General features: G+C 41.4%; 1 protein-coding gene across 21 annotated transcripts in view; it reads right to left on the reverse strand.

Annotated features, from left to right (window-relative positions):
- Positions 1–21,170, reverse strand: part of ZMIZ1 (zinc finger MIZ-type containing 1) — a 386,104-nt gene that overhangs the window by 53,317 nt on the left and 311,617 nt on the right. For all 21 annotated transcript variants that reach the window (XM_083614609.1, XM_083614604.1, XM_083614605.1 and 18 more), the window contains one exon: positions 1,083–1,218. In XM_083614609.1, the coding sequence (XP_083470735.1) occupies positions 1,083–1,218 (136 nt within the window). The remainder of the gene's footprint in view (positions 1–1,082; positions 1,219–21,170) is intronic.

Below are 21,170 nucleotides of genomic sequence, written 5' to 3' on the forward strand. Positions count from 1 at the left end.
TGAGATCTTTTTATTTAGGAGGGGAATATCTCAGGTTATGTTTCGAACCCAATCCAAGAGCTTAGGAAAATTATTTGCTCTGCCCACCCCACCCCTATAGAAGCTAGCGGAGAAGTTTTCTTCCATTAGCTTAAACTGACAAGGATGGGGGAACCCTACAGGAACAAAACCTGAGGCTGAAAGACGAACTCCTTTCCTCCTGGTCCTCAGCATGTGGAGGGAGGCCCCTCTGCCTCCCACATCCTCAGATTTCAGCCATGCAGGGTTTCTAAACTCCCCACGCAAGCCAATGGAATGAAACCACTCCATTAGCTTGCATAACTTTGTTTGGGGTGGGAGGAGGAGAACCACGCAGGGCAAAACTGTCAATTCTTCTCCAGCTTGGATTTCCATCTTAAGTGCCAAAGTGCAAGCATTTGGAGCCACTCACTCCTTTCCATAACCCCCTATACTGATTGGTCTCATTTGCATGCAAGGCTGGCCAAAACCCATGGTTAGGGAAATTGGCCGATGAATGCAGTTCAAGAGATCTCCACTTGGCTTTTCACTTCCTAGAGCAGGGAAACATAACCCGGAGCAGCTGCTTTAGCATTACGTATGAGCCAGTACTCATGGTTTGTTGGAGAGAAACAAACCATAAGCTCTGGTTCGCATGTTAACACTAAACCAGCTGCTCCTGGGTTTGTTTCCTCACTCCAGGAAGAGAGGAGCGGCTTGTGCATTGGCTCATCTCCCCAAGTATAATTCCTGGCCACCAATACATCTGAACATGGCCATTCCACACAGATCAGAAATATAAGAAATAATTTACTAAATAAGCGGAATTCAGCAATGTGGAATCCAAAGAGGCTGAGGTTCAAGTTTGATCAGAACACATACTCATGCACTTCACATCAGTGCCTGGTGCAAACGTAGCAGAATTATAGCCAAGCTTCCGAAGATGCTTGGATTTCTATCGCTCTTCCCTGGTATAAAATGCAGCTATTTCCCCTACTTAGCAGCAGGCATTCCAGTTACACCACCGATCACAGTAACTAATGCTGTGTGTGCTCTTGCAGGGCAAAGGCCTGCGTGGGACTCACCTGTGTGAAAGGGAGGGTTTCATGGAGCTCATGGGCGGCTGCATGGGGAGCTTCCCAGGAGGGTCGTTTTGCCGACTTTTCTGGTGACGCAGCAGCAAGAGTCGTCCCAGCTCCTCACACCACGACGAGAGCAGCGCTGGAAACAAAATCACAAAAGCGATTGGAAGAATGAATTCTGCATCACACACACAGATGGATAAGAATATTGTTTAGATATTTACCAATATAATGCTTACAATAAAAAAACAAGCAACTCATCACCCCTGACCATTGGCCAGTGGCGTAGCGTGGGTTGTCAGCACCCGGGGCAAGGCAAGTAATTTGCGCCCCCTAACCCGTGGATTTTAGTAGGGTTTAGTAGGATTTAGTGGATTTAGTAGGATTTTAGTAGCTGCGAGTGCGAGTGCGCCCCCCAGATGTTGCGGCCGGCCCCCCTGCACCCCCCCACGCTACGCCACTGCCATTGGCTATAGTAGCAGGGGCTGATGGGAGCTGGAATTTAAGATCATCTGGAGTGCCACAGGTTCATCTCTGATATAAACTGTTTTATTAAACTTTATCCTGAAGTATTCTGCTGTAATTTCATTTGCCTTGGTGATTAAAACCGTCTTGGTCCACCAAAATTGTGTACCATAAGCCTCTTCTTCCTTCATTTCTGTCCTTTCTAGCCTTACCACTTTATTTGAAATCAGAATAGTCTCCAGTTATTATTAAAAGCAATTTTTAAAATGCAAGACCTTATTTTAGTGTTTAACACCCTGAGAAATGACTAGATTTCATGGGCTGTGCCAAGTTTTTGAAAGCAAAATATTTTCAGCATGAAAGGAAGACTTTGGCAACTCCTCAGATATTCCTCCCCCCCCCCCCCAATTTTCCACTGTCATGTCTTTCAACACCATTTTCTTGCCAGCTACATGGTCCCAGACCACCAGAGATCATGTAGTCGGCATGATGACGTCACAAACCCAGACAGACAGATTTGGATATGAGAAAATGCCACCATGCCCACTGATTAAGAAGTTAAGAAGCACCGATCTCACTAGTTGCTGGTCCCTGGTTTAAAACTGGGTAGGTATAACATCTGATGGGGTTGCTCAGTAAGGAAGCTCACTGTTTTTTCTTTCTTTTAGAATTTCTATATCCCCTCTGCACTTTTAGTGATTAATCCCTTAATGACAGCATGCACACTATGCTCTGGACTAATGCATTCTAAGCAGAGAGAACTACTGTGAGCTCCTTCTCTCTATTAGCCAAAGAATCTGTCAACAAGCATTTGATCAAATTGTGCTCACCCTTTATCCCTGGCACATTATTACTAATGTGCCAGCAACAAAGGGTACTCGCCCTCCCTCTTTCCCCTCTCTTTTATGTTGCCTGGAGATAACAATCACTATCTAACATTACACTGTGGCCACTTGAGTTCTGAGGGGGAAAGCAGGGGGAGAAATGAACAAAGTGTTCTGGAAAAACTGTAAATGCAGCCAGTGTTGGCATAAAAGCAAATGCAGAGCACCTCCACACAAGCTGAACGCAATTACGGTGGTGTCGAATGGAAACCATCCATCTTAAGTGTAGCTTTGATGCAAGGGGTGAGTTGTTCCTCAAATGTGAGCATATAATGCTCTCGACAAATAAAGATAAAAGGAGGAAGCAGTCTAATGATTCTGTGACATGAATCTGCAAAGGAGTGCCAGTAAACCTGCTTTGCAGTGGGAGACAGACAAGGGGAGAAGCAGGAGAAGGAGTGGCAACAGCAGAATACCACCTGCTTAGCTGAAAGAAAGTTTCCCCTCACCCAGCGTAATCAAGGTGAGATGAATATCCATGAAATATCCATGAAAGTAAATATCTGATTCATATATGTTGCAGCTGTGAAACATCACAGCATGGCCCTCCTTTAGGTAGATGCGTCATACATCTGTGCTTGTGGTAGGTGGCTGTTTGGGTTTTGTTAAAGGAAGAATTTCAAGGAAGAGAGATATTGAAATTACTCATTGCCATCTTTTACTTCTGGGATTTCTGGACATTTGTATGAAGGCAGAAATATTATGACACCCATGGTGGGGGGGAAATGGCCTCCATGTGTTAGTAAAGGCTCAATCTTGGAGTACAAGTACTTGGGGAAGTTCTCTTTCACAAGCATCACAGAAATGAACAGGAGCTCTGCAAGATCTCCCACTCTGCTGTCCTTCAATGCAACATGAAGAACATGCCTCTCAACTGGTGTTATTTTATTTTTAATACTCATAAATTGCCTCTCCATGTTAACTATGAGCCCATAGTTATGCTGAGGCATTAAAAGCACACTGAAAACAGCTAAAACGAGCAAATCAGAAGTGCATTTAAATGCAACAACTCCAAAAACTGAGTTTCTCAGTTACGGTAATCCTCAGCAAAGACTGAAGGAGGCCAGCCTCTTCACAGAGGGCAGCAACCAAGGCAACAGTATCCTGTGCTCTCATTGGCTAGTGTTTCTCGGTTTTTGGCAGGTGTACTAGTTAGAGACAGAAGGGAACCTTGGCCCCCAGAATTCAACCCACATGTGATTATTCCTCCAAAGCACCTGTATTTCTTGTCCGCTCCCTGGTTATAATTACAATTTCGTTTATCAACAACAAAATGGTCCAAAGCCACACGTCTCTTTTAAAATGTGTGTGTGTGTTGATTACACAGCAATAATGAGGGGACATAAAACAGTAAATGCAACAATGCTCTTAAAAAGTTTTTCTTTTTTTGCATGAGTAATTTATATCCTGAACGTATCTAATAGTGGGACTGAAAACCCTGCAAAGAATCTTTTCCCCTACTGAAATGTGAAATGGTGCCGTTATTGCTCTTTTCCACCTCCTCCGAAGTCTTTGTGACTGAACATTAAATGAGCATAGACCGGAAACAAAAGCATATCCTATCTTCTCCCACTGCCGCAGAAGAATGACAGGGAGGAAACGTAAGAGTTTCCAGACCACTCTCTGCTACAGAAGCCTGCCTCCACTGTACCAGGCTGCATGTGGCCCAGGAAAATTGAATACACACAGGCCACACACAGACCCATCTGGTGCAGCTGGATTTTGGAGAACAGGACCATGCTCTGCCCGTTCCAGTAAGATGAAACAAACAGAAAATTAATTTGCAGATTACTCTATTCATCTTTAGCATGCTTTAGCTGCCGCTTTTTAGGCCCCAACTGTATTTAGGCACATCTCATCTCATTGAAACTCAAAGCACGAGAAACTCAGTATCACACTATAATGAACAGATAAAGCAGCAAGCACAAAGGACAGCCGCAGATGGTGCCAACAGTCAGTTTCTCCTTCTCACACAGAGCAGCCAAGCAGCTGCGTTTTCCCCCTCCCCCCCTTTATAAAACAGGAACACAGATTTTACAGATGGACCCTCTCAGCTCTACTTTCTGCTGCAGTTTAATGCCTGGATTTCAGCCCATTGCTACACTGCATTGCTTTCGGCATTGCAGAACTGAACATTAAGAACCATCTCCCTCTTGACTTCCTTCCCTTAAATGAAGAAAGTTGTCCTTTTGGCTGAAGCACTCAAAGACAGCCTGATCTCCACCCCACCCCACTTGCCACCCCAATCCTTCAGCCACCAAGGCTTCCCCTGTACGTCACAGGACAGGGAAAGCTTGACAGTTTTAAAACAGTCCTACAATAAATAATCCGCAAGGCTGATGGGCACAAGAGGTGGCCAATTTTTCACTGGATAAAAACTCAAGACATGGTCAAACTTGGGATGCTAACTGATGGTTCTGGATAAGTGTTTCATTTTGGGGGAATTAAGAAAGAAAACAGAGCTTATTTATGTACAAACATCTACTCTATGCAACATTAAATATTGACAGTTGAGACCTACTTGTCAAACAGATGAGAAGGGAAGCAATCGGTGGAGAGATTAAATACCCTAATCTATTTTGTGCCTAAACAGGTACAATCTTCAGTCAAGCAAGAAAGAATCTAGAGGTTCATCAGCCTGTCCAGAAAAGTGGAAGGATCAGACAGTACAGGTTTTAATGGATTGTGCCACATATTGCATAATGCTCCTGCATACAGAAAACAAGAAGCCCACAGAGAGGACTAGGCCAGAACCCTCCTCTCTGATAGATGGCAAGAATTATAATTCAAATCTACAATTCCCCACCTCAAGACTGAAGTAGTATTGAACCACAAGAGCTCCGTGCTCGGAATGAACAAAAATTCTAAACTGCACCTGAAAATATTTCCCACAGGATAGTACAGTAGTCAGCTAGGTTTTACTCAGTGCAGATATATTGAAATTAGTGAGCCCAATTTAGTTGATTACCACCCATAATTTTGGGGTGAACTAAAGTTGAATTAAATTCATTTTGGGACAAAACTTTGAATGATTTCTAGTTCATCTTCCAGTTCATCCCCCCCCCCCCTTATAGTATTATAGTTCCAATACTATGTTTATATTAGGGCTATTAACTAATCAAATAATGTTTATCTTATTATTCACCTATCTTTTAACCAAATTAAAATAGTTTTAAAATGTAAATAAATTTGCATATTACCCCAAACCTTAACATATGTGCTCTTTTGATATTAAAAGAAGTGTAAGACAATTGACAATTTAATGCACAACTATAACCATTATAATTTCCAATGACAGTAGGCAAAATAGTTCCGAAAAATAGAAACAAGGGCCTTCTTAAACTACAATCCCACCAATGAAAACTTGCCCTCCCTGTTAAATTTTTCCTGAGCAATTAATCAAGCTTGACAGGATTGATCTACTAACTAAAGCTTGAAACCTTCTTTTTTAGAGAGCTTTAAACAAGGGTGTGGTTCCCCAGTGACCATTCCTGCCTTTCAAAACGAATACTTCAAAATGAAGAGCTTACATCTGTTTTCATGCTTATTTTATGAAACAAAACAATGGGGGCAGTTAATGCCTTCAAATCAGGAGATTTAATAATAGATAGGGCCAATAAATTCCCCCTTTTTTTGAGGGGGGGGGGAGGCAGGACCCAGGATGAATGGCAAAGAGGCTCAGTGACCAGAAGTTACTGCTAAATTTGCTAATGTGCGCCAAGCTAACACAACACATGTGACTATTGATTCTGGAACCATCAGGCATAGCTGCTGCGCTGCAAAGCGCTGTGGTAAGCATCTATGAGAGACTAAATGAACGAACGGACTCCCTGGAAAGTGAAATACAGAGGCTCATGGTGCTAATCTATTTACCCATTATGATACCCTAGTATTAGTTACAGTTTATCACCTCAGTAAATTACCGCCTCTTGTTAAGAAACGTGCTTCAAGGTGCGACAAACTGTTATTTATAGGCGCACACTATATTTACAGCTAGAAAGGCAGGTGAGGAAAGGGCAGGACAGCAGCTCAGTCATTTCAATGCCTTTTGCTTCCCAGGAGACAGCGGGGAAAGCACAATAGGATTACAGCTTCTTGCTGCGGTTAAGCTGCAGCAAGAGTTCAATAGGCAGCGCAGCACTATTTCCTTCTTGGCTGCTCCAGGAAATCTTTAAAGAAGATGCAAGGTTTGGTTGTGATAAATGCATCTCTGCATTGATTGCTTTTCATTCACAGCAAGTAGAGCCATCCAATGCTAATGGATGCACTGCTATAGGCAAAACAAACCAATAAATGCTTCCACACCCCCCCTTTAATGGCACCTTTTACAGATGTGCAATCCTGCATACTGCACAGTGTACTTAATTCCATGGAAGATTGCTGAGCAGTTGCAGAAACAGTTCACACAGTTGCTGCATCACTGAGAAAACTTGCCGTATTTTTCGTCCCATAGGACGCACCTAGTTTTTTTGGGGGGAAATAAAGGAAATTTTTTCCCTTTATTTCCCCCCCAAAACCAGGTCGGGGAAACCAAACCAGGTCGAGGAACAGCAGGATGGCGGCGCTGCGCCTCCCTGCTGTCCCCCGAGCTTGTGGGGCTGGCCGATGTCTGCCCGGCACGCGGGGCGCTCTGCTTCAGTGCGCCCTGCCCGCTGGGCGGCAGGCTGCTATCCACAGTGTGGGGAGCCCTGCGGGGAACTCCTGCAGGCCTCCCCACGCTGCGGATGTCTGTCCGGCGTGCGGGGTGCTCTGCTTCAGGGTGCCCTGCGCGCCGGGCGGCAGGCTGCTATCCGCAGCGTGGGGAGCCCTGTGGGGAACTCCTGCAGGGCTCCCCATGCTGTGGATGTCTGCCCGGCGCGAGGGGCGCTCTGCTTCAGGGCGCCCCTCGCGCAGGGCGGCAGGCTGCTATCCGCAGCCTAGACAGCCCTGCGGGAACTCCCGCAGGGCTGCCTAGGCTGCGGATGTGTTCCTGAAGCCTGGAGAACAAGAGGGGTCGGTGCGCACCGACCCCTCTCGTTCTCCAAGCTTCAGCGAAAGCCTGCATTCGCCCTATAGGATGCACCCAGATTTCTCCTCCATTTTTGGAGGGGAAAAAGTGTGTCCTATAGGGCGAAAAATATGGTAAATCCTGTTTACAAAGAGAGAAAACAGAGCAGCTTGGGCAAAAGAGCGCTGTCTTGGTCACTAAATAGTTGCAACGTTTTAAGTGCGATACTGGAAAAATTCAAAAGACACTGTCCGCCAGGCACGAATTTCAAATAGCTATGCAACAAAACATTATTTATTTAACTTTCATCTTTATTATCTACCCCTTCCTCTGAGGATCACAGAGTTATGGGGTTATACCTGGATGTATGGCAGCTCTACAGAATGCCATTTATGAGTTTATATTATATAAACTGGATTGCCATTGTCCAGAGAAGCCAAAGTGGTGCCCTTCAGATACTGTCTGACTCCAACTCCCATCAGCCTCAGCCACTGTGCTCAGCTGTCGTGTAGCATGGGAGCTGTCATCCAACAACAATGGGTGAGCACTGTGTTACCCCTGCCATACCCTACTGCCAAGAGGTCAGGAAACCTGGCAGACACCTCTGGACCCTAGCCCACTGCCCCACCCCACCCCACCCCACCCATCTACTAACACTACTGATGCTCAGCCTGGGTTCTCAGCCACATAGCCGCTTGCTGGCTGTCCCAGACAGAATTTAGAGTCTAATGTTAGACTCTAATCTATATCTAGACCCTTAAGTAAATCACTGTTGGGTGTATTTTCAAAAGATACTGAACAGCCAGGACTCCTGCAGTGCTTGAAGTGAATGAAATGGCAGGTGCTCAGCACCTTTAAACCACAAGCCAATTTTCTGTAAGCACCAATATGGATTTAAGAGCTTAACGGCACACACATGGATTTCAAAAATTGCTCTGTCTTCAGCAGATTACTTATATATATTACAATGGCGGAAGGGAAAGGGAGAAGGGAAAGTCTAATAATGGCCTTTGATATGAATTTTCCAGAGAAGTATTCCATAAACACAATAATTGTATATGGCAACAATTATTAATACACCTCTTCTTTGAAATGTGAAAATACAATGGGGGTGCATTAATTCCTATTAATTCAGAAGCATAAGAGTTCAAACGGGGAAGGGGACAAGTGTTCTATTGCCAAATTCATTTTCTGAAGCATCCAGGCCTCAGCCTCTCTGACCTGAGCAAACCTTTGCCTCAGACTCTCTCAAAATCATAAAACGTTTGCTCTCCCTGTCAATTCATGGACCAGCAAGGACAGAATCAGGCAGCTTCCTCTCATAGTCTCCAATTCCCATTTCAGTACACAGATCCTATTTGACACCACCTGGATGGGATGGCCTCAACATGCTCCCACTCCTTCTCTGAAAGGGGAGTTTGAGTTGAGGCAGAAAGTAGCCCATATTTGATGGGGAATTTCCCTTGATGCCATATGGCAGGCACAATTAACAGTTTTCTGGCCTGAGGTTAACATGCGCTCAGAGGGATGTATTTGAGCAGTGTGTATATCAGACCAATACACACTCTTTCACACACAAACTTGTCACATGCACATACATAATGGGCACACACACAGGAGCTGATCCATACATATCTTCAGAGGAGGAAGACAACTGCCCACTCAAATGATAAATCTGATGGCTGGGGAGGGGGCTCCACCCACTCCCGCACTGTCTACTTTTCCCTTCCTTTTTACAACTGATGCCCAAATGGGGGGGGGGGGTCCACCATCCTTATTCCTAACATCTTTTCTTAGAGCACCCTTACCCAACCCAGTGTTCTCTAAATCATGGGCAGGCAAACTAAGGCCCGGATCCAGCCCAATCACCTTCTAAATTCGGCCCGCAGACGGTCTGGGAATCAGCGTGTTTTTACATGAGTAGAATGTGTCCTTTTATTTAAAATGCCTCTCTGGGTTATTTGTGGGGCATAGGAATTCATATTTCCCCCCAAAAATATAATCTGGCCCCCCACAAGGTCTGAGGGACAGTGGACCAGCCCCCTGCTGAAAAAGTTTGCTGACCCCTGCTCCAAATGTTCAGACTACAACCCCCATCAGCAGATTTGACAGCAGTGCTGGCTGGGGCTTCTGGAAGCTATACCTGATGGAGTGCACCAGGCTGAGAAAGGCTGCTTTTGAAGCTGCTGACTGCAGCATTAACTGGGTATTGTGTAAAATCTCATCATGTGCTGCTTCATACACAGCCAGAACAGAAAAGAAGACAATTGATTTCTTGGGCAGCTCTGTTAAGGGCCCCCCCCCCACCTCTCTAATTGACACGGCATCTCAATCATTGGGGGGAAAGTGTGTACTTCTGAAAGATACAGATTCAGAGAAAGAGGTGAGATAGGAAGGCAGCATTGAAGAATGCAGAAAGGATTCCACATGCTTTAAACTGCAGGACCCAACATCTTCCTCCTCCTTTAGATTCTGAGGTAGGTGCCGGGTCAGCAAATACAGACATCAAGAGCTTTGAAATTATTTAACAAGGCCAATATTTCAATGGAAGGTGCTGGTGCCTTCTAATTCAGGGATGTGTGGATAAGAGACTCAGATCCCATTATTAAGAGGGAAAATATGGAGGAGAAACATAATTTTTACCATTAATTGCTGCCACGGTGCTTGACCCAGATGTACTTTTTTAAAATATCCCTGGCCTGTTTCAAACCATCAGTGACATCAACATAGTCAAAGCCCCTTCCCTCCGAACTGCACAAAGCAACCCAGTTTATTTTGGTTTTTTAAACATAGGCACACAAAATCTGAAGGAGCTTCTTCACAGCCAATTGAGCTTTTTCTGAGCCTTTGCTTCCATCGGTGATAGCCACCTTGGGGTTTTATTTTCAAGTAAGTCTTTATATCTTATCCAGACATTAAACAATGCTTTCCTGACAATATGGTTTTTAAATGCTTTATGTGCTTTAACCTTGTCGTACCACAAATATGCATGCCACCCAAAAACGTTATTAAAACCTTCTAAATCCAAAATGTCTGTGTTCTCAAGAAGCAGCCATTCTTTCAACCAGCAGAATGCTGCTGATTCATAGTAAAGTTTAAGGTCTGGCAGGGCAAATCCACCTCTTTCCTTTGCATCAGTTAATATTTTAAATTTTATTCTGGGCTTCTTGCCCTGCCAGACAAATCTAGAAATGTCTCTCTGCCACTTCTTGAAACAATCCATTTTGTCCAAAATTTGCAATGATTGAAACAAAAATAACATTCTTGGCAATACATTCATCTTTATAACAGCAATTCGACCCAACAAGGAAAGCTTCAAATTTGACCAAATTTCTAAGTCCTTTTTCACTTCTAACCAACATTTCTCATAGTTATCTTTAAATAAGTTTAAGTTCTTAGCAGTCATACTAACCCCCAGGTATTTTGCTTTCTTAACCAATGTTAAACCTGTCTCCTTCTGAAACCTCTCTTTCTCAATCGGTGTTAAATTTTTCTCAAGAACTTTAGTTTTTAACTTGTTCAACTTAAATCCTGCCACATGACCAAATTCTTGAATTAGTTCTAATACTCTTTTAGTACTAGATTCTGGCTCCTGTAGCGTCAATACTAAGTCATCTGCGAAAGCTTTCAGTTTGTATTGTTTGGCTCCGACTGTTTGGCTGTATACCTTTAATCAGACGGTCCCTTCTAATCATATTTAGCAGAACCTCCAGGACCGAAATAAAAAGCAATGGGGAAATTGGGCAGCCTTGTCGTGTCCCTTTCTCTATCTTGAATTCCTCTGTCACCACATTGTTAACTATTAGTTTAGCCTTTTGTTCTGAGTAAATTGCACTTATACCATTTTCAAACCCTTGACCAACCCCCATCCCCTGGAGATTTTTCTTCATAAAATTCCAAGAAATATTATCAAAGGCTTTCTCCGCATCTACAAAAATTAAAACTGCTTTAGTATTGATGTTCACTTGCAACTTCTCCAAAATGTTTCCTGATTCGTCATCTTCATATATTGCACTTGATATAACTTTATATCTCTCAGAATCTCTTGTGACTTTGGTTTCGCTCTCAGTTTTTTCTCACCCTCTTTTATTTTTTCCAAAATTTTATCTTTTTTCTCATTTTGGGCTCTCTTCTTTATTGCATTCTGTTGAATCAGAAACCCCCTCATAACTGCTTTGCTTGCGTCCCAGATTATTCTTTTTTCAGTAATGGTGTTCAAATTTATCTCAAAGTAGTCTCTCAAGGTTTCTGGTGCATCTTATAGAGCGAAAAATACGGTAATCTATTACTGAGCCGTCCCCCAAACATATAACCCACATGGCAAAGGCCAAGTGACAGAAGATGTACACCAATCATTGCTTTTTTTAAAAAAAAAGCCTGGTGGTAAACAGTGCCATTCTTGTAGGCAGTGTTGCATGGTAACTGGCATTAACAATCTGGCACTCAATAGCAGTTAACATGGCATATACAGTGTCCATATTAGCCAAGCTGAATAATTAGAACCAGACAGGCTGTTGGCAGCAAATACAGGATGCTTGCCGAAGTTTCAAAGCATCCCTAATTAGGAGGCAGAGCAGATAATGAAAGACACAACTCAGCCAAGTACAGGATCTTAGATAATTATTATACCCAACAAAGGAGATAGCAAATGTAAGAAAGAGACCATATGCGCACGTATGTGTTTCTACCAAAATATCACGGAAAGAAATAGTGTGGCAGATAAAACCTGCAAAGTATTACCAGTATGAACAGGGAGTAGACGTCTAGAAGACAAGCCATGCCATTAGGCAAGAAACATAGGATGGTTTGTTTACGTTTGGAGGGCTAGTCCCATACAAATTAGGTATCAATAGTTGAAACAATAAAATATGGGGTGAAACTGGGGCATAAATAATGTAAATGACTGTCCTGATAGGTTAAAGAATTCATCAAGGGACTTGAATCTGGCATTACCTGGAAGCTGAACCTGTTGTGGGCATTCCAAACAAGGAATGCCTTAGTAGATCACCTAGTCAGCAATTTCCTGGGGTTCCAAATGTGTTTACTGGGCAAATGGGAGGGAACAGCTATGGGGGAGGTTGCAGGAGAAAAGTAGCAGACGAGAAAAGGAAATCCTATATTTGACAGCACGAATCTAGTTTGAACCCAAGGCTTCATTTACATATAACCTGGGATCCTTGGTTGCTCCCACAACGGGGAGAGTCTGTGTAAAAGCTTCCACCCACATGGTTCTGCTAATAACGAGATTTTAACAAAATGCACACAAGCGACACCTGACCCTTTATACAACACCTGACCAGAGACAGAGCAACTACAGAAGAGGGAACTACAGTGGTACCTCGGGTTACATATGCTTCAGGTTACAGATTCTGCTAACCCAGAAATAGTACCTCGGGTTAAGAACTCAGCTTCAGGATGAGAACAGAAATTGTGCTCCAGCAGCGCGGCGGCAGCAGGAGGCCCCATTAGCTAAAGTGGTGCTTCAGGTTAAGAACAGTTTCAGGTTAAGAACGGACCTCCGGAACGAATTAAGTATTTAACCCAAGGTACCACTGTAGATGATTGGTGGTAACCATAGGATTCTTTTCCCCAGGCTGCTGCTTTTCTTTTGCAATCCAATCTCCACCCCCCCACTCACTGCTTTACAAATATATTTTTTAAAATCTCTACAGCTTAATTTGTCCAACAAAAAATTTGCTCCCCCTGGAATAGGAATTTTAATTTGAGAACATGGCCTACGAGAGCACAATAGCTTAAGGCACTTGCTGAGGAAAGATTCTTATTTGCTAACATTTAAATAGGCTTAGCTAAGCATGGTAGGAGGAGCTCATTACAAGCACTGCTACAACATTCAGTCTGACAGGATGCTATTGATTAGAATATGAGAGACATAGTAAAGCAATATAACCATTAGAGAAACAGCTCAGATATTTCAGAAGAACGATAGCGCTGCAGCTCTTGGATCTCTTTGTCAGAGCAAGAAGACGAGACTAATGATTTCAATGACTGTGCTTTCTAAAACAGAAGATCATTCATTTGATCTAGGCAAACATTTAAACACTGCACATGCTTCTTTGGAAGTGTTTTTTTTTTAATGTTAAATATGAGAAAATGAACATTTAAATGTGAAAATGATTATCTCCTTACCTAGAAAAGAGAATTTGGCCACAAGCAAAATATACAGAAAAACTGGAGCTTCGTAAGACATATAACACAATACAATAGAATAGCAGGTGGGATACACTCTATTCCAACTTGTTCACGAAGGACTTTCTAGGGAGAAGCCCCAATCTGGTATAAATCTTGAGTATGTATGCACTCCTACCCCACCCTGACAAAAGCAAGCAGTGAAATGGGTTAACTGGGTTTATTTGAAGGTGGCATGTCCTGATACAAGGTTTATACAGTCATACATGGCGTAGTGTGCAAAGTAGATCGAGAGATGTTACCCTCCTTTCCTCATTAAGACCAGAAAGTGATTGGTGGGAGATTTAGGACAAACAAAAGGAAGTACCTGTTCACACAGCACACAATGAATGGTGGCCAGTGCCTTTAAGCATTTGAGGGAATTCAAGGGGAACAACAATGACCTCTCTCTGCCTAACTGGTTCCTGCCTCTAGGGGGAGTAAAACCTAACCTCAAGACTTCAAAACCAGACCTTTAAATCCTGAACATCCAAAATACTACTGGGGAACAGAGTCAAACAAAATATACTGGTCCCCATAATAAATACTTATTCACCCACATATATTAGCAAGGTATATAGTCCTAACCTTAAACACACGCGCATACATGTACCTTAAACACACAACACAATAGGACATTAAGAATGATGCTAGTACATGCCGTCAAAAATATACACATTTAATAAGTTATACTTCTAGACTTCCTTAAGTGATTCAACAGAACATATTAGATGCCTCTCATGAGCATCCTTTATTACATTTAAGGATGAGAGGGGAATTATTATTGCAGATCAGAAATTGTAGAACAGTTAGAAAATTAATTAGAAAAGAAAATGACCAGTAATCTTCAAGACAGGCAAAATCACAAAGTGATCATTCTGGAACCTGAATTTTCATTTATCCATCTGCTTTATAAGCCTACCACATCCTAAAGATGGGTAACAACATACTTTATATTATTCTCCCACATTCTCTTCTTTCTCTCAAATAAAATAGACAAGACATATATAAAAATCCACCCGAATACCACCCAAGTATCAATCATGAAAGCCCAGCCAAAGGTATTAATATTCTATAAACTATAGATAGGTGAAAGAATAGTCTGCTAGCATGTTCTGGAGACTTATAAAGGGGTTTGAACCATCTCTTTCCCCCAAGCTGGTCCAGGACACAAATTTCCTTCTAAGTCAGAGCTTTCCAAACCTTTCATGTTGGTAACACACCTTTTAGACATGCATCATTTCCGCGACACAGTAGTTCAGTTTTACTACCAAACCAGAGGTGAAACTAGCCCCTTTCCAGCCCTGGGAGGAGCACGGGGAGCGTTCGCACAACACACCTACACACTGTGCCGACATACTAATGTGTCACAACACACAGTTTGGAAAGCTCTGTTCTAAGTCCTCTGGCAGCATTCTTTTTATTTATTTATTTATTTATTAACTTATCTTTCAATTACAATATTGGGACATGAAGGGTACTTTAAAAATTTCCAGTTTATATACAATTTTAAACAAGGTTTAAACACAGAGCGAGCCTATACCAGTTTACTCAGACGTAAGTCCCACCTAATTCAATGGGGCTTACTCCTAAGTAATCGCAACGTCTTAGCATCCTAACATCATGTTCAAATCCTGGTATTTCTATCTCATTCTGATGCTTGCACCATGTGCTAATTAAACCCCTTTTCAGAATGGTTGTCCACTTCCCATAGCTTCTATATGTATTTTCCCTTGCCATTCATTTACTCTGTTCTAAGTAACAATGCAGAAGATTCATGCATTACTTGACTAAATGCCTGATTGCCCCTCTTCGTCACTTAATTTCCGCCATTGCTATCTTCCACCCCACCACAGACTCTCTGTCTATTTATTTGATTCCTTTGTAAGCTGGTGTAGGTATTACTTTAGGATCCGTATCCTGTTGGAGTAACTGGACATGAGAAGGAGTTAATTTCCTTCATGTACGTAAATCACCCCAGGTGCAAGGTGAGCCAAGCCACTGCTTTGGTAACAGCTCAGTGCCCTGACTATATCTGTGGTTAAGGCATGCCGGCTCAGCAGTGTCTGTTGGTCTGCTGTTTGTCTCTGTGTTAGTGTTACTTTGTATTGTTTGCATCTGTATCTGTAAACCCCACAAGCTGTATGTGTATGTATGTATATATATGTGTGTGTGTGTGTGTGTGTGTATATATATATATATATATATATATATATATATATATATATCTGTCCAGAGCTGTTTTGCTGAGCCTTATCTTCTGCAGCAATAAACTATCTGAACTGGTCTTTGCTTCTGTCTGGTGACTGGTACTGGGAGCAACTTATACTGCCTGGCTATCTTACTTGAGATTCCCAACACCGTATCCTGTTAAATGGGTTTCCATCTCCCACCATATATCATAAAGCAAAACTTGCTGTATATGTTGGACCATCTGGCAAAGAATTTCCCTACCAGCAGCAACCATTGATATAGATATGGATGGTAGTGGTTAACAAAATGACTGGATGGCAGAAGAAACCTTTTGGTTTTGGACTAATGTGGTTGTTGTTTTTACCAAACCCCCAGGCTTTAAAAAACACGCATGCATTAAAAAGTATTATCGAGGACTGCACAAAGAACCATTTTAATGGCATTTAAGTATCATTTTTGTTCCAGATTATCTACTACAACCACAAATGCCACAATGAATTGTCAAGTGAAAACATAACTGGCCGGTATTGCAAGGGGAAGTAGGTAGGTAGGTAGATATTTAGTTTATCTGTTTTTCAAAGAAAGGAAGGTGTGTGTATGTGAGATAATTAGAGGCCTTCAAAGAGGAGAGAATGAAAAGAATGAGTCTATTTAATTCAATGACTGGAAGAATGAGACTATAATGAGGCATAAAATCATTTTATAAAAAGGTAAATTGGCCTTTCATGTTCAAGTAGTCACACAATAGAACGAACTGGTCATTGCTGTGGAAATTAAATAATGTAGCAGAACTAAACAGAGAAACCTAATACTTGAGCAAACAAAATGTTAATATTTCAGGAATGAGCAAACTGCTAATTTTTATGGGACTTTCAAGCCTGTGTGAGTGTGTGTGCATCTTTTGCAAATGTAGGAGTGAACAGAGCCCCCAAACTCCCTATTCCGTTGTTCTTATTTTCTCTTTTCAAAACATGAAATTAATAATTTTGGGGGGAAAGAGATATGAAAAATAATAAATTTAACAATTATGAAATAGTTACAAAACTTTTTTAAAAACTGGAAAGCCATGAAGGAAACACAAATGCACGAGGAAACTAAATTTGGATGCAACATGCACAGTGCATGTATGGCCTGGGCTCCCAGTGATTAACAAAACACCTCTAGCAATTGAGAAAGACTTGAAAAGTGTCCTGGAAAACTATGAGAAACTATGAACTGAATTTTGACACGCACAGCAAAATAAACATATAAATAAAATAAATGCCAACCATTACACCAGCGTGGCCCGTAAATCATTTCATTTATGTCCTTTGAAGTTTCGTGTTCTTTTTTTCCTTTTTTTGGAACATCCACATATGATATTTAGATTTATATATATATAAATGAAGACTTCACTACTGTAGAGGCCATTGGCTATTAGAACAGTACATTTGATATAGCAAGAGGAATCGGCTTCATCAGCATTTGCCCATGATATTCTGAAACTGCTGCTTTCAACAGTACTAGAGAAGCTACTTACTGCCTTTTCAGTTACTGGTAGTTACGTATGGGTGCCACCCCTGAGAGCACAACAATCACTGACACAATCTCAGTACAGGGAAAATATCCAATTACATCAGGAGGTTACACAGATATGCAGTTTTTAGGGCCAAATTCAGTTCTCCTAAAACAAACAAAACCCCAAAATAAAAAGTCTATTTAGCCAGAATCCCTCTAGAATGATGATGCCCAGGTCAAGGATGACCTACTGAGCATTTATAAATCTTGCATCATTACTGAAGATACATTGTGGAAAGAAACCCAGTGCTCTGTGAGTAAGTCCCTTTGGTAGGAATACAAACAAAAATTGTCTGCAACTAAATGGAATAGATTCTTCCTAGGTTGTAAGTAAGGTACTAAACCAAATGTTTAGGAGATAATCAAACATGGTAGCCACCGGAGCAAGCGGTTCCATAGCCAGCTGCCATGTTAGTGATCAAGCAATGCAAGGCAAGCACTCTAGGTCTTTGGCAACTGATGACTATGAAAAATCTGTTTGATTTCCTAAGTGAGGTGAAGTGCGAAAACACCCTTTTAAGTGCAGGTTTTCAAGTCACCTGCCCTAACTCTGCTAAGATTTTGACACATCTTGGATGAATTTGGCATGTAATTCCGCAGTAAATCGTAACAATTGTTCTGAGATTTATTGCTGTACTTTTCTTGTCTACATGATTATATCTTTGGCTGAGGCTTCCAGGCTGTAATTGTATGGTAACTCAATGTGTTTATGACTAGTGCTTATAATATCTTTGTTTCCTAAGGCATTCTTGTTTAACAAACAAGTATATAGTTCATTGGTAAAGAATAAACATACTAACAACGGTAGGTATAATGTTAAGGTATAAGCTTAGGAAAATTAACTGGGCAAACCAGGAGGAAATGCAAAATTCAGTGCTGCAGTTTTGTCTTGCCTTATGGACAGCATGGTCAACCTGTCTCTGCTTCGTATGATGTACAAAAGAACACCCCATTTAAGCTCCACAGACTGTTAAACAAAATCAAAGTATAGAATTATCTTGCCTGCATGAATTTTAGATTAAAGCTTTTTCTTTTTCTTTTCTTTTTTTGGCTCAAGGGTCACACTGAGGGTTCATTGCCCCCCTGACAACCACATGCCAGCAAACATCTATGCACACACTCACATGTGTGCATGGAGTTGCACACATCCATTTACGGTACATATGCACACACACATACACAAAGCGAAGGGAGCATACACATACAGACAGGCAGACGTGTGTGCGCGTGTGTGCGTGCACACATACACATTCATACATTCAGGTATGCAAACATGCACACCCACTCACATATACACAAACAAAAAAGAATTACAGTGGTACCTCGGGTTACATAGGCTTCAGGTTACAGACGCTTCAGGTTACAGACTCTGCTAACCCAGAAATAGTACCTCGGGTTAAGAACTTTGCTTCAGGATGAGAACAGAAATCGTGCTCCGGCGGCGCAGCGGCAGCAGGAGGCCCCATTAGCTAAAGTGGTGCTTCAGGTTAAGAACAGTTTCAGGTTAAGAACGGTCCTCCGGAACAAATTAAGTACTTAACCCGAGGTACCACTGTAATTGTCTTGGAATGGTTTCTTACAAGCACCAACAATGAATTCCAATTACAGCATAGTTACAATAATCATCATGATTTTCCTCCCCCTACAAACATACTTTTAAAACATTAGTTGATACAAATTTGCTTGTGGGCTGACTTAAATGGGCTGCAACACTCAGTTTTGGAGGACACGTTTTGGGGTGCTCCTACAAGCCCCAGTTCACAGAAAATTAGCTCTCTGAGGGCAATTGGAGAAGCCCAATGAAACACCTGACACATTTGGGAGGGAGAGGAAACTCATCCACCTCTGTGATAAGTTTTGATTCAAAACTGGACCATATCATGAGACCTACTGTGGGCTGCTGCACCCAATGAGCCACTAACGTTTTCTCTTTTTTTCCAATCAAGGATTTTGCTGACTGACGAACGTCTATTTGTACTGTTTTCAGGTGTTAATGTGTATATTTTTGTCATCATTTTATTTGAATGTTACTGACATAAGGTGATACGTTTTGTCAGTGAAGGGAGGAATGCAGCTGTTTAAAGAAACAAATAGATATTGATAATCTGATTCTGATTACAGACAAAGATTAGCAGGATATGTAATATGGACACTTGCCACTACTGAGATTTGGCTTCCCAAAGTCCCTGATATTGATAGCTTTAGGACATTGAGTCATATGGACAATAAGGTTCCAGGGAGACATTTCACAAACTCCCTCTTTAAGAAAATCTTGTATTTTTTAAAAAAGAAAAAAGCCCCAACTATTGTAATGCAGTAGGCACAGGGCTGTCTTTGAAGACCATTTGGAGGCTACAGTTGGGTCCATGAGATAGTCCATATCCTAACAGATTCAAATGTTCAGAAAACATACAGCACAATCCTCATGAGACTGTGACACTTCAAATGGGCACAAGATGTTGGACATAATATTATGATGGCTGACTGGGAACAGTTATGGACCACAGGTATGAAGTTCACGGCATGTAATGCCTTAAGAGAGAATATAATGAAAATGATATACAGGTGGTACATGACACCAGTCAAGCTTGCAAAAATATATCATCTGCCCGATAATAAATGTTGGAAATGTAAAGAAAATGAAGGTACATTCTTTCACCTCTGGTGGACGTGCCCAAAGATTAAGGCTTTCTGGGAGATGATCTATAATGAAATGAAAAAGGTATTTAAATATACCTTTCTGAAGAAACCAGAGGCCTTTCTCCTGGGCATGGTCGGCCAATTGGTGTCAAAGAAGGATAGAACTTTCTTTATGTATGCCACAACAGCAGCAAGAATACTTATTGCAAAGTACTGGAAGACACAAGATCTACCCACCCTGGAAGAATGGCAGATGAAGGTGATGGACTACATGGAACTGGCGGAAATGACTGGCAGAATCCGAGACCAGGGAGAAGAGTTGGTGGAGGAAGATTGGAAGAAATTTAAAGACTATTTACAGAAACATTGCAAAATTAATGAATGTTAGAAGGATGCTGGAATGATGTTATGTGGCTTTAGCAGAAATGTTATAAAGGATTTGGGAAAAACTGACTGTTAATTGGTGAAAGGAGGGAAAGTAAAGATACATTCTATTAAGATAAATTACAGGACAAAAATTTGAAAAGATGGAAACGATTTGCTGAAACAGATAATCGAACTAGAATACAAAAAGGGGAGGTGTGAGGAGGTCAAGGAAATAAGCTAATGAAAGATAAGTTATGGGAAGATGCGCTGTATTCCTTTTTTTTTTTTGCTTTTTTAATTGATTTTATTTTTTGTGTTTTTTCTTTCTTTTTCTCATTCTTGTTTTTTCTTTATTGTGAGGTGTTGTATTGTTTTTGTTTAAAATGGTGTTTTTTGTTTTTTCTTCTGTAACCTTTAAAACTTTAATAAATATTAATTTAAAAAAAGAGAGACTGTGACACTTCAGAATAAGGTAGAGGGAATCAAAAGCCTGGGTTTGTTTGTTTATTTATTACAATTTACTATGAAAATGATGACTATTTATTACAAAAGAATGTGACAGAATTCTCATCCAGATAAAAGCTATCTATTCTTAAATTGGGCTCCATGCAATAAAGCCAAAACATTCAACAGCTACCCTTATTCAGCAGGATTAACATTTTATAGCTTCACTTTGCTTAATGTATCATCTGTAGGAAACCGTGGCTGGGATTAACGAAGTATTAAATCAGGCAAAACATGAAATTCCGGAAGAGATTATAAAACTCTAGAAGTAGTGAGTGATCAAGCTTAACAGGACTTTGAAAACAGAGA

The sequence above is a fragment of the Podarcis filfolensis genome, assembly GCF_964270895.1.
Source record: "Podarcis filfolensis genome assembly, chromosome: 5".
In the NCBI taxonomy this organism is placed as follows: domain Eukaryota; kingdom Metazoa; phylum Chordata; class Lepidosauria; order Squamata; family Lacertidae; genus Podarcis; species Podarcis filfolensis.